Here is a 25652-nt window from a genome sequence, read left to right as displayed (position 1 = left end):
AAGCACCTCTATGTGTTATGTTTACATATTCAAGTAAAATCTGTAAAATCTGTAAAGACTGTTTATTCTGAGATGTACAAATGAATGCATGCACACCTCTTTGGATTCAATTACAACGAAATATGGAGTGCATAATGTAGCATCTGTCTGCTATTATTTAAAGCAGTCTGTCTTTTCCTAGGAGCACAACAACTTGCAGCCACATAATCCTGGAAAAGATTTAAAGAATTGGACAGATGTTCTGTTGAGTATCCTAAATTTTCCTTTTGGATTAAATCTGAAGCACACTACAACCCTGGTGAAAATAATGCCCAATAAGTGAAAAGCCATGCAGCAATGTTTTCCAAGCCAGAATACAACCAAACTCTGATAGCAGTTGACTTCTGGATCAAAGGACATGGATTTGAGTATTCCTCTTGCCAGTTCTATACCATCCATTTTACCAAAAAAACCCAAACCCAAGTACAATTCATAGTACTATCTGTCATAGCTACTTACAATTCAAAGCTGTTTGGAATTAACAACTTGCCAGGGTATGATAAATGTTGGAGCAATCACAAAAATAATGTATTTTTCCATGATTCTGAAAACCTGACAGTTATTTAGAAACTGATGAAATAATCCAGGATTTAAAATCATTCTACCTATACGGATAACTGCAATACCAATAATTCTAGGCTTCAACAGCCTTTAATGTTAAATGTAGAACCAGGTCTGTAAATAACCCTTTAGTAATCAGGAGTCTTGCCCTGAAATCAACGAAAGCAACATAGAATGCAGATACATCCTATTATTTGCCACAGAAGGCAGAAATTCCTTGCATTCTGCAATAAGATAATCCCAGTGTGGTTATCTTCCTTCTTTTTTCAATATATCTTTCTCGATGTTAAGAAAATCAGACTTCGATACTTGACCTGTCTCCAGACTTCTGAGACCCTGAAACTGTCCAGAGAGCTAAAGGAGAATCCATCCAAGTTGATTGTGATGTCAAGTTGCCATTAAACACATCATCTATTGAAACTGAAAGATAATATAAATACATATGAAATGTCTAAAGAAATATAAACTTCCTTATCCCGACAAAAACTCTCATAATTGATCCAAAACACTCATAATTTCCAGACATTCCAGTTTGCTGGCTGAACTGAACACATTTAATTTTTAAAAACTGGAAAAAAGTGTGTAAACCTAGTGGTTTGTAAACTCCAGCTTATGTCTTACCATATTGCAGAAACACAGTCCATTGTGTCAACAAACAACGCCTTATAGCAATGTGTACTGAACTTAATCACAGAATAAAGCTGTTCTACTTATGAAGAATGTAATATTTAAAATGTCATAATATACTACCAACTCACCTCTAGAGATAATGCTGAACTTCCTGTCTGAAAAGCTGTTTAAACGCAAATTTGGTTCACTCATTTTATCCAGAAACTTAGTTATAATTTCTTTCTTCTCTGGATTGGTGCTTGATAAATTAAGTACTTTCCCATTCATTGAAACAGTTCTCTTGCTGATCCCAAACCAATAAAAGAAATCGAATAAGGCATCAGTTTTGAACTCATAGGAGAAACTTAAACTTTCTTCATGAACCAGATAGGTGTTTGAAGGAAAAAACTTCTTTACAACATCTTGGAAGTTAAACTGTACAGAGAAAAGAAAAATTATTATTGATCAGTTGATTCCATGAATGGATGCAGTCTTAAAGCCTGTTCCTTCCCTTCCTGTTGGAGCCCCTTACAGCTACAATTTCTGAAAACCAACTTCATGGTTTCCTCCCATTTTGAAATAGGAAATGCATTAAACTTGCACTCTACATTTAACATAACTTCTAAAAAATAACTATGCTTCTGAAACTTCTAAGAGCTTGCAAAATTCCAGCCATACCTATCCATGACATAGTACCACTCATTCTCCAAAAACTTAAATGACACCCCCCCCCCCACACACACATAATTGTTCAGGTTTATAAACAAACAAACAGATATTTAGTATGGATGACTATAGTAGTATTAAATCCCAGTACCTTAAACATTTGAGATTCAACCAGCATTTCCATCTTTAGAACTGAAAATTGGCTTTTACATTTTTGTTCCAGAATGGTAGATAAAATCTGATACCAGTAATATTAACAGGTGATTAATGCAATTTGTCAGCATTTTTCAGCTTGAAATCTGATTTTAAATAACAGGCCTTATGGTTATTATAAAGCTTGAACTCATTCTTGGACTGTTTTGCTTCTTCCCCTTCTCTATACATGGTATTGTTAAATATTATATATTCTTTCAGAAGTTTGGGAGGGCTTAGCAGTATAGAGGTGACAGTAGAATTAAAGGCAACCCCCAGTTGCTGGAAACATTGTAGACATGCAATTTGTCTGTTATCATTATTTAAAATGGTCACGAGAAAGTACCATACAATAACACCTGTTTGGGTATACTGTATTTTAAAAAATGGGGAAGGGAAATAAAGCACGCTATTCCTACACAGATCATCCATCCACTGAATTTTATGCATATAGCAACATACATGTGGATATGTTCTATCCCAAAGAATCCTACAGCTTAATTAAAAGCTGGTTTTGGAGCAAGTTTGAGCCCCAGCTCCAAGAACAAGATGGTTTTAGTAACTGTTGAATACTAGGCCTGAGCTGCCCCATAGCAAAACATTAAAAAACTTGAACTCACATTCACTTTTCACTGTCTTTGGGTGGATTTATGGTTGTTCCTCCAGGAGAAAGGCTTTGCCTTTCTACTTTATTCAAGAGCAATGTTCTTAAAACTCATCCAAAATGCCAACTTGAAGATAGCAAGCTTATGCTAAACAAAAAAAATCTGCTCAACTTACCTGAAGCTTATAGCTTTCCCCAAACACGGATGATATTACATTATTCATGCTGTTCTCGATTTGCTTTCTCATCTTTGGGTGTCGAGTATTCACAAGCAAAGCGTACGTTTTTTCTAATGGGATTAGACATTGGTAATGTAAACAATAATAATAATCATTTGCAGATCTCAGATATTTTCTTACTTATACATCATACAATTTTGCCCCTAGGTGCTTCTATTCATTACAAAACAAGCATTTTGTTTTATATCTTTTCTGAACCAGTACATTCCTAAGAAGGCATTCTTATGGAGAACTCAGTCTTCTGCAGACTTCCTTATCGCTTTCTAAAATATGTTCTTATCTTGGTGTTGTTTAGAAACAATTTCATACAGTACAGGGAAGTACCATATTTTTCAGAATATGACACACACCCTTTTCCCTCAAAAAAGAGGCTGAAAATCTAGGTGCGTCTTATACAGTGAATATAGCATTTTTGGCCTCCCGAAACCCCTCCCCCTTCACCAAAATGGCCGTGCAGAGCCTTTAGGAGGCTTCCAGAGTGCTCCTGGGGGCTGGGGAGGGCAGAAATAAGTGAAAATGGGCTGTTTTTTGTTCAATTCCCCCCCCCCCCCAGTCCCCAGGAGCTCTCTATAAGTCTCCTAAAGGCTATCCATGCCCTTTAAAAAAAAACAGGCTCGTTTTTGTGAAAAACTGCCCATTTTTGGGAGGTCTGCAGAGTGCACTTTTTTAAAAAAATTGCTTCTTCAAAATCTTGTTGCGTCTTATATTCTGAAAAATACGGTATGATGTTGGAACTCCCTCCTATACAATTATGCTGGCCCCAAGAACACTTCAGTTCTCCAAAGCTTTTAATTGGACAACTGTGCATTTGAGCAAGATAGTCTTTGTTGTACAACTTTTCAAGAAATGTGTGGTTTTATTACAGTGAAACCATTTTTAACAGATTCCTAGGGGGAGGGGAGGTCCATTATTCTTAACTACATAATACATATGAAAGTCATTGTGATTTGTATAATAATGCCATAAGGTAAATGAGGCAAATCACATCATGATATTGTATCTGGACTGTTTAGGTTTAATCAATCTGCCTGTTGTTTGGGGTGCATCCTGATGAAATCAGGTTTGTTGCATTGGAAACACATTAAAGCTTTCTATAGCACTACAATTACTGTTTAATTATTCTAAAGGGTTATTAATTGTAAATATCTTTACAATAAATATTAGTATTGTTATTAAAACAAGAATGTGGAATATAAGTAGAAATAAATCCTCTAGGGGTTTTTTTCTGTTTTAATTATTAACAGGTTGGTAATGTTTCACAATTCTTGGTCAGCTAAATTGTTTTATTGCCTTCTACTATAAATGGTTTTAATCTTAGGAGAGCCGAAATAATAAAATTTCGAAACAAATAAGCCATATCAGAGAATTCTTAAAGTCTATTTTATACTTTATTGCTTCTAGGCTACATATTGTCAGATCTAGAGTTAAATACTGAACAGAATTGTCCTCTGACTTTCTAAGATGCAATGACTATCATCCTGTTTCTCTTTATAAATCTTATGAATGGCACCTTTGTTGATGTAACAAGCTCAGTCACTGAAAGTTATACAGACTACTCCATTTTCTTGCAGCTGGCTGGGGAAAGGCTTGGATTCAGTTGAAAGTGCTATTGTTCTACTTAGAATCTTACAGAAAAACAACCTATTTAACCATATGTAAGAACGCAAGGTATGTTAAAGGACTTTCATAAGCAACACGCTCCTTGGGAAGTTAGCATTTTAAAACGTAATTCTATTACAGCAAGAGTCATGTTGTTATAAAATTAAATATTTCATACCATTGCAATCTAATCTTACCAGTTTCACAGAGACATCACAACTTGCTCTTTTATCCAAACTCAATCATGTTATTTTAAAGGATCCAATTATCTTTTTATAAGCAAGGCGGTCCGTCTACATTTTTCAATAGCCTTATGGTACGTACCTTTTGAAGAATTATATTTTGTTCTGACGTTAATGATAAACACCAATGATCGACCCAATATAGTCTCTCTGTAGTTTTTGTAATCATGATGGCTATTCAACTCTATGTGCCTGTTCAAGAAAATAAAGTGCAAATATTCAATTTCAGCCATTGGTGAAATGTAGAATTAAAGAATGCAATGTTGTGTGAACTCAAGATAACTTCTTGAAGGAACTCTAAAAGCCATTACAGCATTCATTTAGTTTCTTTCAAATCTCACAGTCTGTTCCATCATATAGACTGTATGGCCCATCCTATGTAGAAAAAGGAGTTAATAAATTTGTTAAAAATTACAGGAGGAGCAAAAAAAAAAGGGAAAAGATAATTTTTGGAGGGTGGCAGGACAACTAAGAAAAGCAGCATTTTGATCACAACTGAGATGACATTAGTCCTGACCACAAGTCTTCCTCTTTCTCTCAAAAAATAACCGGAAAAAGAGGAAATGGTAGTAATGCAGACTCACTGTTATACAAACAGATGATCTATGCAAAGCTTCAAATTCACTCCAAGAAATGCTGTGAAACACATTGGGATGCAAATTTAGCACCTACATGCAATTACTTAAAGCAACTACCATTTTCCTAGGATTGTAATGACAACTGCATGATCCCAGAAAAAGAGCAGCTTTAAGAACTTGTCTGTACTTTGATCTGCTCCGAAGCCTTTTGGAATAAAACTCTTAAACATTGAATAGTTCTAGTGAATATAGTAAATCAAACTAATGATTTAATGTGAAATATGACCATAGAAGATCACAGTCCCTCCTGCACTCCAATCGGGGTGGCTTGGAAGTGCCAATTTGGATAATTTATACCTTAATATAGCAAAACAGAATGTACACGGATTCTGTTCGCACCTATCTTGAGAATGAAGGCATAAAAGTTTAACAGCTGAAGATCATTTATCACTTGATTAGTCAAAGACAGGATGCATGCACCTCAGGTTCAGATGACACCAGCCTCAAAACAAAGGAGGGAATACTGTTAACTTACAGCTTTATCAGTCCTGGATTGCCTAATGTTCAAGGGTGCTGGAAGCTGAAGTTCAACAATATCTGAAGAGACATAGGTTTTCCATCCTTATACTAAACTTATTAGCAACAACTATTTCCAAGCTTCTCCAATTGAGAGGCAGAGATGAGGGCATGTTAGCAGAAAAACAGCAGAGCTGTTGGCCTAATTCTGTATAAAGGTAGTCCTTGACTTATTCGTACTTGCCTGTGATGCTTCCGCAAGCCTCCGCAACGCTCCAGCTGCTTGGCGGAGCATCGTGCAGGCACCGTACGAGCCATGCACAGAAGCACCAAAGGTTTAAAGCACAGGTAAGGAGCTCGGGCAGGCCCTCTGGAGCACCGTACCAGAACGGTATCCAGTGCTCCGGGCAGGCTCCGGTACACCTGTACCGGGGTGTACCGCCTGCAACCCACCACTGAAATGCTTGTTTAATGACTGTTTGAAGTTACAATAACTTAAAAAGGATGCTTTGTGGCCCGTTGTACACTTCTGGCTCTCGTAAAATGTCATTCGCGCCCATCCCCTGCAGTCACCTGATTATGAGCTGGGTGTTTGGCTCATATGATTCCCATTTGCAATCTTCTCTGCTGGCTTCCTCAGAAAGTCAATGGGGAAGGCGGCAGGGCAGGTTGCAAACAGCTGCTACCACCTGATGAATGATTTCCCCTCCCCGGGGTTTGGAGGGGGGGTGGAATAGAAATCAAGCTCTTATCTTTAGAATCCAAGCTGAATGCCTGCAGCCCATCATAGGAGTTCCCTTCCACGCACAGAGGGAACAATAATTCCTGCACTGGGCTGGAGAAATGAAGCTTGCAGCCTGAAGATCTGAGGTTCATTTCTCCAGCATAGTGTAGCTGTCTGACCTCCTTTTGGCAGGCAGCTGTTTTGCTCTGTTCAATTAATGGCCCCTGCATCTGCTTAACATTTTACATAATTAAGCACTTGAATAATATTTATTTGTGAACTGGATAGAAGTACCTGAATGAAATAAAAATACTTCATCTTAAAAGAAAAAACTACACTCTTGTGTAAGACATCCAGGTTAGTGTAAAATTAAAAACCTCTGGTTCAACTTTAATAAACTGATGCAATTCCTTTTTATATAAACTATGGCTCAGATCCATGGATACTCTTAAAATTTATAGTCAAGATAATGCAGAAAAATCAGCATTCCTTAACTCTGCTTAGTTTTCAGCAGATTCAAATAACAGGATAACATGCCACGTCTAGGCCAAAAAAGCAGAAAAATTAAATGTGAACAGCTCTCAATACATAACTGCAAAAACTTCTTAATTAACTAGGTATATTTTAACCAAGAGATCCTGATCTTATTTAGGCAGCAATTGTGGATAGTTCTGTGGACTAGCCAAGTAGTTTTGTTTGCTAAAGGAACCAAATGTACTGTTATTTATAAATTGCATACTACAGTATGTGTTCACCCAGATTGACTGACATTGTCCGTGTAATAATGGCTGACAAGAGTACAGTATGTTTTTTTTCCTCTCCAGAAACAGTTTAGTTAGGGAAAATTTTATTGTTTAGAAATAAAACTACCATAGTTCTTTTATAAGCATATGGCAGCAAAACTGAATGTTTCATTTTCCTACCAGGGCTAATGGGAACTTTGATGGAATAATATACTGCCAGCTAGATCTAAGAAAAGTTGAAAAGGAGCTAGAAGCAATAACAGGCATCCATGAGTCAGCTAATCCAGACATGGTGGTGGTTATCCATTGAAAATGATTCATTTGCAGTGCATAAAATGTGAGGAAAAAGTTAAGATGGTGCAGCTTTCTAAAAGGAAAAAGTAATGGAAAACTGAGATCATCATTTGCAAGCTCCAATTTCTCAAAAATAAGAAAAGCCATTAGTGACAAAAGCTGAAAAATGTTTTTAATCGTTGTTTTATGTTTACGACTGTCCTTCTTTCCCTGTTTGCCTTTATAAAAGCATATGCTTATAGCCTGTTACCTAGTTTACTTCTCCTACATAAACTGCATCTCTATTTGGTTTATTATTATGATCAGGTCAACAAGCCAAAAACACTTATTGTACCTTTTAAACTTCTGGAATACCTAAGCCTGTATAACAGCCTACAATGTTAAGAGTCCAACAAAATGCTCCCATAACAGGCCCTTGTTCATAATGACTTCATCTCATAGGTTTCTGCATGGAAGCAAATGACAACATGTGTGTGATATCACACAAGATTCCAATTTACGTAGTGTTTTTGCATAAGATAACCAAAAAGTAAGTTTTCTTCAGCCAAACAACAACAACTACCAAATTAACTTTAGGACTTATGCTATAGCTTGTCTGTCTTTCTCACTTCAAAAAGATGAAACCCTTCAACTATTTTGCAATACAAACTCTCTTTAGGCAAAACATTTCAGACACATCCAGTGCTTTTTCTTCCCTATAGAGCCAAACTATCTTATTCAACTTCCTGTTAGAAAATTACATTTCTAGGATTTTGTTCCGATAGAGGTTGAATTCCTATCTCATGTCCTATACAAGTGTTTACTTATATGCCATGACACTTCACTTCAGTAGTGAAGTTTCTGATTTAATTTATAGAAAATAAGTGCCTCCTTCACAATTTTGATTGTTTGGTTTTCACATAATTTTTAAATGCATTTTAAATTTTAAACATTATATTTAATGTCTGTTGGTTTTGGATTGTTAATAACAGTATTAAATTACATTGCCTTGTGAAAAAAGAATTTTTCCAGCTAACTGGTAGGTATTATGCCAAGAATAAGCTGAAAGGTGTCACCACTTGGTACTGTTGGACGAGGACCAATGACTCATTTGCTTTAATAAAAAGGTACCTTTCCTGTACTACAGCAAGTTCCGCTTAAGATACGTGCTATAATAATGTATTTTACAGAGATACCTTCACAAAGCAGAGGAAAAGCCACATCTGTTTACTTACCTTTGAAAGTCCAAGTTTTATGAGTCTTACCAGACAGCAAAGAAAAAAGTACCCAAGAATAACCTGTTACACAATTCTGTCAATTCAGGATTAATTAACAAAGAAGCATAGACTACTTGTTTTACGGACAAACCCCCTAAGCAGAAATTTTTAGAATGTTCTAGAGGAAGTTATACAATAATAATAAAGCCTAATTGCTTTGGTGACTACACACTTGTTACTGGTGGGAGGGGAGTTAAAATTATTAATAAAAGCAGAGTTTAATTAGTACAATTCATTTCATACTAACAAATAGAATCCACAACATTCCATTAAAATCTAACCAACCTTGGAAGAACCACATTGAGCAATTAACATCTCTGGTAACAATTTATTACATTTATATGCCGCCCTTCCCCCCCCCCCCAAGGGGACTCTTGTATTGCATTTTTTTCTCTCAGCAACTGGAATTCCCATCTATTCACTCATCCAGTCTGTCCCATTCAACCCACCACACTTTGTGTCTTCTGTTGGTAGCCATGTCTCTAGGCTACACTATGTAGATGAGACAAGACCTTTTTATCAAGGCCTCCTCCTGATCAGGTCTACTCTTTGATTGCTCCCTTCAAAGCAGGCCCTGGAGCAATCGTTCTACTAAGATGTGAATGGGTGGTATGCATAACACAGATAAGACTTAAGAACTAGTTCAGGTGGGACTAGTAGTCTTTAAGCACACTCACAAATGTCCTTCTTTGGAAAATAAATCCATTTTTATTTCAGTGGCAGTCTTGATTGACAGACACAAAACGGACACACAAAGGGTGGAGAATTACTGTATTGTAAGAGCAGATTAGTACTATATTCACAGCTGATATTTTCTCTATCTACTGCAGTAGTTCCCAACCTTTTTTTGGCCACGCCCCACCTAAGAATCTCTAGAATCCTGATGCCCCCCCCCCATATAATTCTTACTTTACTCAAAAAGGGAACTCTACTCACCCGGAGGAAGCCTAAAAGGCCATTGGCTTGGTTTAGACAAAGTTCAAATTTCCCCCATTAAAAATCAAATTGCCCCCCTGTGGGGTGTGCCCCTTAGGTTGGGAACAGCTGATCTATTGGATCCTTGTTCTTTTGCTATCAGGTCTTGCTAACAGCAACCACATGGTGAATTGCAAACCTGATACAAGCCATGGTAAATAAGTACTCTGTCAGAGAAGGCTGCCTCGGGGTCCCTCAGAATGCTCCAACTTACTACAGGTTTTAAAATAAACTGCAGAATGTGAGGTGTCCTACATTTAATGAGCATCCACTGGCAAGCTTACCCAACCCTATGCACTATGTTTATTAACCAGGAAATGGCTATTGCTTTTTGCAATACTGTTCGTCTGATCTCATACTAGATCCTGTTGTCTATTCAATCTGGCACCTAGTTTACGACTATGGTTAGGAGGTGTTCTTCTGCCATTAAATTTAACGCAGGGCAGTTATTTTTGAGAAGGAAAAGGCTACACCAGCTTCTCTCCTCCAAGCCTACTTTCCCTAATAAAATCCCTCTCCATTTTCCCAAGTGAAGCAGCAGTAACCTACTCACCCGCCCTAGCGTTTCATAGCCTGCAAATGAGAGATACCAGAATGCCATTTCAGTTTATAGATCGCGATTAAGTCGTTGTGGTATCGGCCCTCCAATAAGGAGCCGTTTTATGGGATTACCTTTTAGTTACAATACCATTTGCAGGTAGCCATGCAGCAGGTAGATTTTGTTTCCAAAATAAATAAATAAATGTTAAGTGGCAGGCCCACTTTTCCCGCCACCTGTAGGATGAGATTCCTGTCCCCGCACTAGAGGTGTTTTAAAGAAGCCAACCCCGGCATCAAGACGAGGCGCGGGGAAGGAAAATTAAGAAAGCATCTGCTTACCTCTTGAAGTAGCCAGTGAGCCTGCACTGCTGCCGGCCATCCAGCTGGAAAAACCCGTCGCTTATCACCGTGAAGCCGCCTCCGGGCCGGAGGTGGAGCGGACTCAGCACCGCCAGTGTGTCCCCTTGCAGTAGAAAGGAGTCTGGCTGTAGGGAGAGCAGCTGCCGCAGCGGTAACACCGCCATCTCGCAGTTGCACGTCCGAAGGCTCTGCACCTCTCCCGAAGAGACGGAGGTCAAGCTGGGCCTGACCAAGGTTGCCGGGACGGAACCAGACCCGCTCCAGACAGCCATGGCAATTCCGCGCAGGGAGCAGCGGAGAGAGAGAGAGAGAAAAAGATGCGGGAAGGCTGAGGGAGAACCAACAGCTTGCGCGCCAAGATCGAAAGCGCTGCTAAGAAATTGGCTGCCGGTTGTCGGGGAAGAAATAAAAAAAAAACCACACAAAACCACACACACACACTATGATAGCTCCGCCTCTGAACCGCCGGGGAGTAAGGGCGGAGGAGCAAACCGCTTTGACTGCTCGCCCTCAATTTGTCACCCTGCGCAGCCTCGCGGAAAAACGCAGCTGTGGGGCAGGAAAGTCTGCCGCACTGGCGAGGGCGGATGGCGGCGTAGTTTTCAAAAGACCGGCTTCTTCTCCCCACACTTCAAGACTTGCCCCTGCCTCTCTTACCCTTGGCGGGGGCGGCTTCGTAACCTTACTACGCGCATTCGCGAAGGAGAGTGGCTCGTTCACACGTGCAATCACACACAACATATATATATATTCACACACACCTGACCTCACGCACTTCTTTCGCTAACTGGACAAGGATATTTAAGGGCTATAGCCTAGGCTAGGAAGTTACAAAAACTTGAGAACAGGGTATTGTAGGCAAAACGGGCTGGTGCTCAACTCTAATCACGTGTTAAACGGTTGCAAGGAAATCTTGTGAAGTTGTGCTAAAGAATTATAAACCCGCTTTGTAGATCCGGCTCTCCCCTTTTCTGAAGGTGCGTTTGGCAATCACCTGAAAGGTGGGGTTTTTTTTGCATTTAAGAGAATCTAGTTTCAGCCTGGAATTCCCCTTTAGGTTGGGAAGCCCTGCATTCCTGTATTGTTATGAGCCAAGGATCCTATCACATTGCAGAATATGTAGCTGAGGGCACAGCTATTTTAAAAAGTCTTCTTTCCTTATGCGGTCAATGGAAGGGGGGGCACTGTTAACGGTACCCCATCATTATCCTCCTGTGCCTGCTGGCAGTATTGAGCAACGAAAATCAAACCTTATGCTGGCAAACTTGATTATTACAGGAAGGTAAACATGGAATGTTTGGAGAGAACATGAAAAATGTTTTGTTGATGGCGATTTGTTGGGGGAAAGCTATCCTCTTTGAGGGAGATGGGCAGTTCAGAAATGTGGAAAAAAAAATTTATGTTTGTCAGCTTGATTTCTGATAGAGCCAAGTCTACGGTGTTGCTCTTGGTTGCACACTATTTTCTGTACCCGTTGTCATGATGTTGCAGGCACGCTGTGTAAACTAATCTTATTTAAAAACTCGATTTATATTTACTAAATATAAACCTATTTTCCAAATGATGTTGCCTCGTTTGAGCAATGTAAAGTCTGCAAGAAAACAAGCTCAGAGAGCACCAAGGGCTTTTTTTTTATTTGCGATGTACACCCAGTTTAATAAGAAAATAATCCTTTCTTTGTACAATATTGGTTACTGTACTGTCTGATGGAATTTTTTCCTTTTGGGTTTTGAGCTTCTTTTAAGCTCAGTGGAATTTATTACCCATTAGCAGCTGGGTTCTACAACCAGGCATTATTTGACCCATGAGGAATGACTTTGCTCAGGCTGGTTGATGCTATTCCAAAAAAAGTCAGGCACAAACTCCACCCGTGAAATGATGGATATGCATGATGAACTTTAAGAAGTAGCCTGCAGACCTCAAGGACTGGGGAACATCATGTGTCAGCGGTCCAAATATCATCCAGAATTAAATCAGAGTCCAAGGCAGAGCCTTCCTCAAAGTTCCAATTTAATAAGAGAGACATGTTGGTACATCTGTGGAAAACCTGAAACTGAGAGCTTCCTGGTTTCCCCCACCCAGTTGAAAGTTCAAGCTCTTGCCCCACACCCACAAGTCCATCACATGGTCCAATCTTCCACTGCCAAACTGGTATTTCCACCCATCTAGTTCCGGTCAGGTGCAGAAGTGCAGAGACAAAGAATGACCTTGGGCTTCTAGAAAGCAATGCTTTATTTAGACAACATTCTACTCCTTACTATTCCCCCTCCCAATTACCCCACTAATGAAACAGCATAGTAAAATAATAGAGAGTGTGGCAGGCCAAAGATCCTAAAAGGAATATGACTGCAGGCCTGACATCATGCAATGGATAACCTAACTTCCATCTTTCCGGCCCTTTCTGTCAACCACCTCAATGCAGAGGGAAAGTGAGAGAACGGAGTAATAGAAAGAAAAGATTGATTAGTGGAAAAGGGATAAATCTTGATGCATGTGGAATCCTTCCATCACCACCACCCCATCAGAACTGATGAAACTCCTTAAATGACAAGTGAAATGTTTTCTTTTTTTTTTCTCAAAGAAAAAATAGTCCAGTTGCCTTTTGAAGGAAAAAAAATGCACCTTTGAGCTAACCCTTGATCATTGTATTTACTTCACTTCCATGCAGGGGTGAAATTCAGCAGGTTCTTACAGGTTCTGGAGAATCAGTAGTGATTTGAGTAGTTTAGAACAGTGGTCCCCAACCCCCGGTCCGCGGACCGGTGCCGGGCCGTGGAGTACCTGGCACCGGGCCGCGCAGCGGCCGGGGGCCATGCAACGGCCGACTCTTCACTCATGCAGCGCCGTCGCCGGAGGGGGGGAGCTGCGCGGAAGCACAGGAGCAAGTGAGGTGAGGAGGAAGAATTCCCCACTACTACACCACCTCCGCCCCCTCCCCGAGTCAGCCGTCCCCTCAGTGAACGCCTCCGCCTCTTTCTCCTTTCTCGCCTCAGTCGGCTCGCCTGGAAGCGAGGCGAGGAGGGGGCGGACCATGCGCTGGAAGCGGAGCCCTTGGAGGCCGCTCTCTTCTTTTTCCCGCCCGGCCTTGGCTTGTGAGAAGGAACGGCGGGAGAGGTAGAGAGAGAGAGAGAGAGATCGTCGGGCAGCCGAGGGCTGGGGGGGTCTTTTGAGGGGAGATGGGGGTGCGCGATTTTGGCGCCAGATTCAGGCCGCCGCTGCCGCTATTGCAGCGCACAGTGGAAAAGCGGCGGTCTTGCCCACCCCTTCCCTGCCTCCCGCCCGCTCCAGTTGCCGCAGCCAGGGGTGGGGGCTCGGTGCCTGAAGTCTCTTGCCTCTCTTCCAAAATTTCGCCAACGGGCATCGGTGAAGCGCGCTCTTTCTCTTCCTCACAAAACACATTTCCTTTCCCCCCACGCGTAGCTATTGGCGATATGGACTCTTGGAGGCTGCGCTCCCGGGTCGCGTTTCCTTTTTGCAGCCCACAAGAATGCCTGGTTCTGAGCCTCAAAAAACGAGAGTTCTCTTAAGGCTGCAAAAAAGGAATATACTTTGGTCCTTGAAGCGCTTTTCCTGTTATTTGGACATTATATATATACGTACGTACATATGTACAGTATGTATATATGCATGTATGTATGTATGTATGTATGTATGTATGTATGTATGTGTATATATATATATATATATATATATATATATATATATATATATATATATGTCTGTAGTCCATAATATAGTGATGATTTAAAAAAAAATTAGTTGAGCACATGGAATCTTTTTTCTTTTAGTATATTTTGGAGGTGGGGGCCCACTTTGTTATTTAAGATAGTATCTCCTTTTATATATGGTAGTGAAGATACCTAATACTCCCACCCCCTATTTCCCCCACGACAACCTTGTGAGGTGGGGGGGCTTAGATAGAGTGAATGGGCTTAATACTGTATTCTTTTTACATTGCTATCCTCTGGCTTATTTAATTTTGCCCTTGCTCTTTTTATCTTTGACCTTGATTAATTCAGCTGTTTATTCCTTAAAATCTACATACAAAATGGAAGGTGGGATATGATTCAGGTGTTGAATTGGGAAGGTGGATTTAAAAATTATGTTTGTATTCCCCCATTTTTGCCCCACCCCCACCCCTGCGCGCGCTCAGCGGGCCACGGTAAAATTATCAAAGGCTGACTGGTCCGCGGCGATAAAAAGGTTGGGGACCACTGGTTTAGAAAACCGGCAAATACCACCTCCGGCTGGTCCCAGAGTGGGGTGGGAGTGGAGATTTTGCAATATTCTTCCCCTGGAATGCAGAGGGTAATGCAGATTTTGCAGTATCCTTCTCCTGCCAGGTCCAGCAAACCCGTGGCACGACAAAACCGCGCTACGTAAAATAGGGAAGATTAAATCGCATCGCTAAAGCTGCAATGTCATCACCGCGCATCATCACCGCCGCGACAACAGTGCGGCGACAGAAGGGCATTCTACATGCTTCGTTCTTTGCTTCCAAAGGTAGCCCTCCTCCTCCAGCTGACAGCGGCAGCGGGCACGGGGCAAAGCGGGCTTCCCAGCAGCAGCAGCCTGCGGGAAGGGTCCAGCACAGCCGCGGGGGACAGCAGGAAGCCTGCGGGGGGTGGGCTGAGTGGGGCCGCCGACGCCGGTGGCAGAGGAGGATGCAGCAGCGGCGGCGGCTGAGGCTCTCCCAGGGCCGGCGAAGCAGGCTTGCCCAGCGGAGGCAGGCCGCCCTCTTCTTCCTCAACAACATCTCCTTGGACGGGCGGCGGCCGCTGCCGGGCAAGCCCGCTTCGCCGGCCCCGGGAGAGCCTCAGCCGCCGCCGCTACCGCGTCCTCCACCGCCGGCGTCGGCGGCCCCGCTCGGGCTTCCTGCTGCCCCCCGCGGCTGAGCTGGACCCTTCCCGCAGGCTGCTGCTGCTGGGCAGCCCGCTTTGCCCCGTGCCCGCTGCCGCTGTCAGCTGGAGGAGGAGGGCTACCTTTGGAGGCAAAGAACGAAGCATGTAGAACGCCCTTCTGTCGCCACGCTGTTGTCGCGGCGGTAGGGTCGTTTTTTTCTTAGTGCTTCAGACGCCGCGGATTTGCCTCCGCGCTTATGTCGGCGCGGATAAGGGCATCACAGTTTTGTGGTGGAACCCAGCAAACCACGCCCACAGAACCGGTAATAAACAAATTTGAATTTCACCACTGCTTCCATCAAATGAAGGGGATATTTGTGTCCCAGAATAATGTTGCATAATCCAATCTGCGTTGGTCACCAGGACCAGAGGTTTTCTCTTCTGAGTTTTCGGACTTGTGCTGGAGCTAATCTTCAGGAAACTTCTCTCTAGCAGACATTGTGCTGTTCTCTCTGCTAGAGAGAAGTTCCCTGAGGAAGGGGTCCAGAACAAGTCCGAAAGCTCAGAAGACAAAACCTCCGGTCCCGGTGACTGACCCAGATTGGATTCTTCACTTCCATCTCCTGCCAGTACCAGGCTCCTTGGGAAACTATTCCTCCCCCCCCCATTTTTTTATTTTATTTTGATTCAAACATCATCTTCCATTAAACAGTGTGTCGTCTGAGTACAAATATTTTATACAATTACAAATTATAGTCATGTTTATTATTTTATCTATTCTTGACTTAATACTAATATTAACATACCACACCTAATACTATAATGGTCCTTTTCTTAACTTATTTAACTTTATTAAAACATTTTCTCTATTTCACTCCTCTGCTTTTTTCCACTTTTCATATTTATTCTCTGGTTATTGATAAATGGTTATCAATTGTTATTGATAAAATAATTCCCATATGTTATAATAATCAAATTGTTGGGAAACTATTCCTGATAGTAGATGGTCTTTAAGAGAAAAAAGAGTTCCTTGCCCCCCTCAAATAAATTGTTGATATGTTTTACATATGTACACCTAATATCAACTATGTTACAAGCTTCAGTCTTGTGTCTACTTCAGTGGTAGTCAACCTGGTCCCTACCGCCCACTTTGTCCGATACTGAAGGACTTTCCTTTTTTTAAAATTTAATTGACTTAAAAAAAATTCATAGCATTATTTAAAAACATTTTCATTAGGTTTTCATAAAATCATCATTACTGTGGAACCGGTGGGCGATTAGAAAATTTTACTACTAACAGAGACACAAAAGTGGGCGATAGGTATAAAAAGGTTGACTACCCCTGATCTACTTAGTTGGCATCAAGGAAAAATTTGGTATCAAGTTTTTCCCATCAGAAGGAGAGATAATAAAGAAAATATTGGATTGCGCAGAAATGAATAGGTTGACATTGAGAATAAAGGATAAAGAGGAATCCGTGTACTTGACATGGGGGCGATTTTATGATTGGTTAGGATAGAGATATAACTAAAGAGAAATAAAAGAGTACAGAATAAATAATCCACACAACACATTAATGAAGCAAAGGGTGGGGGAGAGAAAAATAGAAAAAGTATTAAGATACAAATATACAGATGAAAAATGATATAAATGGATTTATTATAGGGAAGTATAATGTGGAAGAAAAATTTTTTTCCAATGTAAATATAAAGTTGGGACCAGTGGAATGCCATCCCCAGAATCCATTAGAGGAAGAAAATAAGTAAGGGCAACAGCGGAAAGGAGGAAGGAAGAGGAGAGAAAAGAAGAAAGGGCAAAGCAGAGGAGGTAGGGCGAGGGGAATAAGAGTAAGAGTGAGGATATTGGATTAAAATTCAATCCTGGTTAGAGAAAATGATAAATCAGCCCATAGAATTTAAGCCAGATATATTCTTATTGGGTATTCTACCAAAGAAATATACTAAAGAAAACTCATATCTAATTGTACAAATAATTAACAGCAGCTAGAATTGTATTTGCACAAAATTGAAAAGCAGACAAAGAAGGAGAGACAATAAAGAAGATATTAGATTGTGCAGAAATGAATAGGTTGACATTGAGAATAAAGGACTAAGAGGAATCAGTGTACTACAGGACATGGGGGCGATTTTATGATTGGCTTGAAAAAAAGATACAAATAGAGAAAGGAACAAAGCACAAAAGAAATAACTCAGATGACACATTATTAAATCAGGGGGGGGGAATAAGAAAGTATGAAAATGTAAATATACAGGCGGAAAAAATGATAGGCATTGACAAATGTTAAATGGCAATCATAAGAATGTATATTTAAGAATGAATTTGAAAGGAAAAATAAACTTTTTTCAAAAAAAAGAGTAGGAAAGGGTAAGAAGAAGAGAGAAGGAGTGAGGGAAGGAGAAGGGAAAAAGAAAAGAGGAAGGAGAAGAGAAAAGGGGAAGGCAGAGAATGGAGATTGAGAAAATGGAAGGAGTAGGATTGTTGCAAAACAAGATGGAGGTACGGAGTGGCAAGAAAGTGACCCCAGCTGTGTTTTCGATACTCATAAGAAGATTGTGATAAATGTTAATAGCTAATAGATAAATGTTAAGAGAATGTATATTTGTGAATGTATATGAAAGCAAAAAATAAAATTTTATGGAAAAAAAGAGGAAAAAATTGGTATTTAAAGGGAAGTGCTTTAATCTATGCTGAAATTATTCTTCATTGAGGATTACTAATACAGCTTAAATCTATAAGGTATTATTGTTGCTTTATTAATTTGTAAAAACATTTAAATAGGATGTTTGTGACCGCCCTGTGCAATGGTATTAGTTAGCTTAGAAATTAACTTTGCTGATTTTTCACACATTTTCATTCAGAGGCTACATACACAGTATGCTCAAGACTACAGGAAGTCCTCGACTTACAACCATTCATTTATGACTATTTGAAGTTATGACAGCGCTGAAAAAAGTAACTTATGACTAATTTTCACACTTATAATTGTTACAGCATCCCAGTCATGTGATCAAAATTTGGATGCTTGGCAACTGGCAGGTATTTATGTCTGTTGCAGTGTCCTGGGGTCATGTGATCACTTGACAAGCAAAGTCAATGAGGAAGCCAGATTCACTTAACAATTGGGTTACTAATTTAACAACTGCGCTGATTCACTTAACAACTGTGGCAAGAAATGTAAAATGAGCCCAAATTCAACAACAGTCTTGCTTAGCAATGGAAATTTTGGATTCAGTTGTGGTCATAAGTAGAGGACGACCTGCACAAGTGCTTTTGATGCTGAGATTTGACTGTGAAATTGGAAGTTATAAAGCAGCAGCAGCTTACCTAAATTCTCAGGAAAGAGTAAGTTCTGTCATGGTATCCAGGGAATGTTAAATGGAAACTGATGAGTTCATTCAATTCTGAGAATACAATGCCAGTGTACTCAGAGCATATAGTGCAGAACACTGCAATGCTAGCCCTTTTCATCCATTCCTAATGCATCAAGACTTCTTTAGATTTATAGGTTGCTGGAAAGGAGAATTTAGAGAAGGAGGCCTTGGATATGTGTATATAAACAAGGAGCTCAAGAAACATGTAAGCCAACTATGCATACATAGGGTCATTTTCTTCAGAATGCATGGCTTCCATTTGATGTATGGTAGTCAAGAAAGGGATGGACGCTATGAGTAAAGCCATGAGCTATTCGTTGTTTTCTTTAGGATTAGGGGATCTGAATGGAATGCCTGGATCATTCTCATTGCACGACTAAAGGATTCCAGTGGCATGTGGTTTGCATTACCAAATAGCTCACTGTCCTGGGTCTGAAATGTACAGCAGAGTCATCCTTGGCTTTTCATATTAACTTGCACAAAGCAATGGGCAATAGAGTAACTGTAGGGAACCTCCATATGCATTAATTTACAACTGCCATAGTATTTTGCCATTGGCCATATTGCACAAGGGCTGGTGCAAACCTTGAAGCAGTACCAACAGGAAAGAAACGGCATGTGGTGTTAAATAATGTTTATCGAAATGAAAACTTTCTACAACTTCTAAATATAACTATGCAACTAGTTTCTGTAGATGAGGTCACTATTCCAGAGAAAGGCATTGTATTAAGAAAAACAAGGTTATTAGAATTATGTGGGATTATAGAAATGATCTAATTATTAATTATATGGTAGAAGTTGGATGTATTTTATCTGTATCAAAGAAAGTTGAACACTTTTTCCCTTTTTCTTAATTTTGATTTCTGTCTTAACATTCCTTCTCTTTGACTTAGTTTCTACTGTGTATTTTTATTCTTGTATTTGAAATTTAGTAAAATGGTGTTTTAAAAAAGAAAAATAAGATCATATGATATATCACATTCAGTGTTTTACCAAGACATCTTTACTGTTAAATTTGCCATTTCTAGGGGGAAAATTGTTTCTGTAACAACAGTATGGAATCTGCTTATGTAGTCCATAAGAATCATGCAGTCTCTAATATAAATTGACCTTGTATTTATCTAGATTTATAAGATTTCATCAGAATTATTCATCTGCAGTTTTCATACCAATGGATAATCATATTTGGTAATTTATTTCTTTGCTTATTTAAAAAACACTTTTCTTTAAAAATTCATTCCTATCCCATTCAAAAATATGCACACCCCTGCCACTTTATTAGATTCATAGTAAGTATAATCAAGGTACATAAGAACAGTGCCACAGTACAGTAGTCTGACATTGACTCTGTTATCTATGCCTCTTCAACCTCTGGCATAGTTTTTGAGTTGAAAAATTAACTACACATTACTGATACCAATCAGCAATGAGTCTCATTTATTAAAAAGTTCCATTCAGTTGCTTCCATGTCAGCACAGGCTATATTCTGTTCTGTTCTGTTCTGTCTATTCTATTCTATTCTATTCTATTCTATTCTATTCTATTTATCTAAACAGTGTGTGTCTGTGTGTGTGTGTCTGGAAACAATACTGTGGGGATAAGATACCCCTAACACCCCTCGGGGGGTGGGTGTTCTGTTAAGATACAGCCTGTTATGCCTTAAAATGGCTTCTACTGTACAGCACAGGAGTTGCCATTGTAATGGCTTCACAGTACTCCACAAGTGGGCTCTCTCTGGTAAGCGGGGAAATCCAGCATTAGAAATTACATTTGGTCCAGACATTTGTGAATGTCTAATACAGGATTGGGATAAACAAATACCCGGGCAACGCCGGGTTAACAGCTAGTCATTAATATTTATACTTTTGCCTTCCCACATATTACTTTATACTTCAACTTCCTAGTGTGTACTCAAGGTGGTGAATTTCTAAAGAACTGTTCAGTAATTACTGTATTTTTCGGAGTATAAGACGCACCTTTCCCCCCCACAAAAAAAGGGTGAAAATCTGGGTGCATCTTAGACACTGAATACAGCATTTTTGGTCTACGAAAACCCCATCCCTTTTGCAAAAATGGACATGCAGAGGGTTTGGGAGGCTTGCAAAGTGCTCCTGGGGGCTGGGGAAGGGCAAACATGAGCAAAAAACGGGCCATTTTTGCGCCCCAGCCCCCAGGAGCACTCTACAAGCCTCCCAAAGCATGCCCCCTCTTTTTTTTGCAAAAACAGGGCATACAGAGGGTTTGGGAGACCTCCAGAGTGCAAAAAAAATTTTTTTTTAATGCCTCTTCAAAATCATGGTGCGTCTTATAGTCTGAAAAATTTGGTAGTTAGTCCTGTTTGCCTTATGAGAAAACATTTGTGCTTTCTTTTCTTAATCTATTTTTTAAATGAGAAAACATTTTTTTAAAGAGAAAACAATTTTTTTAATGAGAAAACAATATAACGAGACATGCAGTCTATATCTGAGTTGAGTAAAAACATGTGAAAAGGATACTTTGGAAACACAAAGACATAGCATTTGTCTGCATTACTTTAAAGTAGGGTTTTCTTCCCTAGAATACCACAGCTGCCTTTTGTAACTTCTGTGCAATCCTGGGAAAAGATAGTTTAATTTAAATTGCAGAGAGGTGCTAATTTTTCACCTTTGGTCCCTATTAGATCTTCACAAGGAAGGACAGACGCTCGAAGGTAACAGTAACCACTTTAATATAACAAGGAACGTTGTAACAATAACAATGAAGTAGACCGGACAGGCTTGTAGCTGTGCGCGGTAGATAGGGAAGTCAGAGCGGTAGATCGGAAGGTCAGAACAGTAGACCGGTAGCTTCCGCGGCTATGAAGTAGATCGCAAAGTACCTTTCAGCCCAGTGGAGTGTTGGAAGGAGACTTGAATTCAGTTCCTTTATTAGCCACAAAGCTATCGTCTGATTTAAAGTTTCTTTTGAGAATAAAAGGGAGAACAATGTGTTCTGACTTGAACTTCTCAGACTAAGGGAGGAATAAAAATAGAATTTGCGAGAAATTTGATTTGTCAACATGTGTGCTTATTACAGAACTAGCAGATTTTCTTTAAACAATTCTTCTAAATTCTATTCTATTGCAAAATTATACACAGGAAAAACAGGAAATGTTTTTGGGTGATCTCAGCTAAATTTCTGTCATAATAGACTGGAAAATGAAATGAATGTTTATTTAAATTGCAATAAAGCATTTGGTGCTTTTTAAAAAGAAACACATGCCTCAGATTTTATGTAACTTGTGATTTTTACAGTTGAATGGTTCTCCTTTTGATTGTCTTCTCTTGATGGATGAAACTTACTCGGAAATTAACAAATTCTGCAAATCAAGTATGTGTGATGGGATAGAATAGGACATTGCAGACGAATAAACATTTTCATTTGAGATAAAGTATTGCAGATCTAAAGTTTGTAATTACCTATGAAATCCTAGATCAATGGTGTTTTTTTTAATAAGAAACATTCATGCTTTTAAAATACAATTGTGCTATTTTAATTAAGAAAGCAGTATAAAGAACTAAACTAGTGTTCTTCTGAACAGTGTAATTCATCTGGAATCAGAATGTGTTACAGTTCTACATTTTACTATGGGGAAGAGAGAGGTTGGATAGAGGATGGTGCTGTTAAGGGATAATGGTATACCATCTTTGTTCCTTCTTCTATTCCATTGTGTCTGATTCTCAGAGGTTGCCTGGACAAGTTCCTGCAGTTTTCTTAGCAAGTTTTTTCACAACTTGTCTGTCACTGTCTCTTTCTTAGGGTTGAGAGAAAGTGATAGGCCCACCCAGCTGGTTTTGTGCCAAAGGTGGGATTAGAACTCCTGGTCTTCAAATTTCTAGTCTGGTGCCTAACCACCATACCAAACTGGCTGTTAAGCATCATTAAATGGATCTGTCTTGTTTATCTATAATCCAGCTTTGTTACAAACAAACCATAATTGTGGTCATTTATGAGACTGAGCCATGTTGCTTTTAAACTCTTTCTTTGTTGAATAAGCCACAATGCCTAAGTTGTCTACCTAAATATAGTTGTTCTGTGTGGACTGCAAAACGCTGAATGAAAAGAGGATTCAGTCATACAAGTAGAGCAAAAAAAAGACATAAACTGTAAAGCTGATCTCAGGAAAAGAAAAAGAAAAAAAAGGTTAGCAAAGGATGCTAAGAATAATCAAATATGTCAGATATGTTCAAAATAAAAGGGGAAACTCCATATTCATTTTCATTTATTCATTTATTTCATTTGTATGCCACCCTTTTCCCCGAGGGGGACTCAGGGTGGCTCACAAGTTGAGCAAGGGAAAGGGGATACAGACAGTTTGACACCAACACAAAACAATACATAATTTAAAAGCGCAACAATCATACCATTCGAGATAGGGGCAACGGTTGTTTAGCCCCATGCCTGTCAGAACAGCCATGTTTTAAGGGCTTTGCGGAAGGCCTGGAGGGTGGTGAGGGTGCGAATCTCCACAGGGAGTTTGTTCCAGAGGGTTGGAGCAGCCACAGAGGAGGTCCTCCTCCGGGTAGTCGCCAGTCGACACTGGCCGGCGGATGGAATTCGGAGGAGGCCTACTCTGTGGGATCTAATCGGTCTGGTGGAGGTAATTGGCAGCAGGCGGTCTCTCAAGTATATGCCAGATGCTTAATGAAAATGGCAAGATAGTTCTTAATCATCCAGGTCATGGTTGGCCCAAAGGTGCTCTTCCAAGAGGCAACTGGACTTTCTTGTTTTTTTCTTTTGAAGACGTTTGGTTCTCACCCAAGAAGCTTCTTCAACTCTGACTGGATAGTGGGGAATCTTTTGGGACAACAATGACCTCCATAGACTTTTAGCTATGCACTTTGGGTTGGACACCCTCGAAGTGTGAATGGATCTCCAGAAAAATTGCAGACTACAGAATCCATTTGCACTTCAGTTTGACTCATCCCCAACAGCCTGCGCCTTCAACAGTGAAGGGACACAGGGAAGAAAACATCCTGCAACCAAGAAGCCTCCACACCCATTTGCACTACTCAGGTGACCCTGGGGACATAGATAAACCCCCAAGTGGCCTCAAAGACTCTCTAAAACAGTGATGGCTAACCTTTTCTGGACGGAGTGCCCAAAGCACGAACACACTGCCCGAACCTCCAAAATGCAATGCATACCCCCGTGCATGCCCCCTACCCCTCAGCGCATGTGCATATGGGCCCCGCACATGCCTCATGCACGCACAACCCCTTCACATGTGCCCCCAGACATGTGCCCACGACACCCCTGCATGTGCCTCCCACATGAGCCCATGCCCCTTGCATGTGCCCTGTGAATGCACATAGGATCCTGCACATGCGTGCATGACCCCCCTGCACATGTCCCCGTGTATGAGCGCAACCCCCCACACCTTGCCCTCCGTGCATGCACAGCAGAGACCCAAACGCCAGCAGGCCAGCGGGAGGTGTGCATGCATGCACATCGGAGCTGAACTGGGGCAATGGCTCGCGTGTCATCAGAGAGGGTGCTGCATGCCACCTTTGGCACACATGCCATAGGTTTGCCATTACAGCTCTAAAAGAATACAAATGACCAGCTTTCTGTAAGGAATATAAATCCTTCCATTTCCCACCATCTAATTAATGCTGTAGAAGCTTCAGCTTGGATGAGAAGCAAAACATCTTCAAAAGAAAAAACAAGAAAATCCAGTTGCCTCCTGAAAAAGCACCAATGAATTTACACAGAAAAGACAATACTCTATTTGGAGGATTTTCGAAAGACTAACTGTTCTTTGAAGGTTCTGTTTGAACGTCTATCTACTTCTAAATATTTCTATCCATTGACTTGTATTTCATTAAAAGAATCCCCCAAAGCAGGTTCTAATTCTGGTTTTCCCAATTGTAGTCAGATATATTGAATTGCATTTTAAATAAAGACTGGATTACTTATTCACCAAGTCATATTTAGTATAAGCATGTTTTTAAAGCAACAACTGGCAGGCTTCACATTGCATTCTAAGCCCTGGTTTAAAAACCAGAAGAGCTTTCCTCACACAATGTGGTCAAACAAATCACTTTATGGTCCAGTGTGCAGTGTGTTTGAAACCAGCTGTATCATTTCTTTAGATCGCATCTGGTATACAATATATTATAATTGAGCACATCCAAATCATTCCATGCATTTTCTCTTTTTTGGCAATGCATGAGGGGTAGCTCACCATTTTGCCTGCCTATCCCTAACTGTATTCTAAATTGGAAGTGTGAATGATCAGTTTGACATTTTACTGAGGGTCTAAACCAGCATATGCTAAGACAGGGGTCGGCAACCTTAAACACTGAAAGAGCCACAAACGTCCTAAACAGAAGACCCCTGTTCAGGAAGCTGCTGTTCGTATTGTATTGTGTAAATGTGGTGTACATCTAAGTTTTGTGTGTGTGTGTTTTACATGTTTGTAAATAAAAAAAAGAAGAAGAAGAAGACCACTGTTCAATTCTGGAGCCAACTGGAAGTCCGGTTCCCCCACCATAGAGTCTCCTCCTAGTGTGGCACCCTTTTTCCTTTACTTGTCCTAACCGAAAGCCCTATCAATTGTGGTGACAACCGATGATAGGGAGCCGCAACAAAGAAATGAAAGAGCCACATGCAGCTCCGGAGCCATGGGTTGCTGACCTCTGTGCTAAGCTCCAGCCAAACA

General features: G+C 40.4%; 1 protein-coding gene across 1 annotated transcript; it reads right to left on the bottom strand.

Annotated features, from left to right (window-relative positions):
* Nucleotides 1-282: 282 nt before the first annotated feature.
* Nucleotides 283-11201, bottom strand: MEDAG (mesenteric estrogen dependent adipogenesis). Its single transcript, XM_032219135.1, has 5 exons — nt 10717-11201; nt 4834-4943; nt 2848-2960; nt 1359-1644; nt 283-1020 (listed from the first exon to the last, which is right to left on the bottom strand). Exons 1-5 carry the CDS (start codon nt 11007-11009, stop codon nt 896-898), a joined length of 927 nt encoding a protein of 308 aa, XP_032075026.1. The 5' UTR covers nt 11010-11201; the 3' UTR covers nt 283-895.
* Nucleotides 11202-25652: the final 14451 nt, after the last annotated feature.

The sequence above is a fragment of the Thamnophis elegans genome, chromosome 6 (genome assembly GCF_009769535.1).
Source record: "Thamnophis elegans isolate rThaEle1 chromosome 6, rThaEle1.pri, whole genome shotgun sequence".
Classification (NCBI taxonomy): domain Eukaryota; kingdom Metazoa; phylum Chordata; class Lepidosauria; order Squamata; family Colubridae; genus Thamnophis; species Thamnophis elegans.
Note: the sequence above shows the minus strand (reverse complement) of the source record. Positions and strands in the feature narration are given on the sequence as shown.

Bases quoted from the DNA above. Each gene is read 5' to 3' on its own strand.
- MEDAG (XM_032219135.1), bottom strand. From the start codon at position 11,009: ATGGCTGTCTGGAGCGGGTCTGGTTCCGTCCCGGCAACCTTGGTCAGG. The intron at 4,944-10,716 runs GTAAGCAGATGC...TTTCTTGAACAG, and splicing joins CTCACTGGCTACTTCAAGAG to GCACATAGAGTTGAATAGCC. The intron at 1,645-2,847 runs GTAAGTTGAGCA...TTCTCTGTACAG, and splicing joins GGGAAAGCTATAAGCTTCAG to TTTAACTTCCAAGATGTTGT.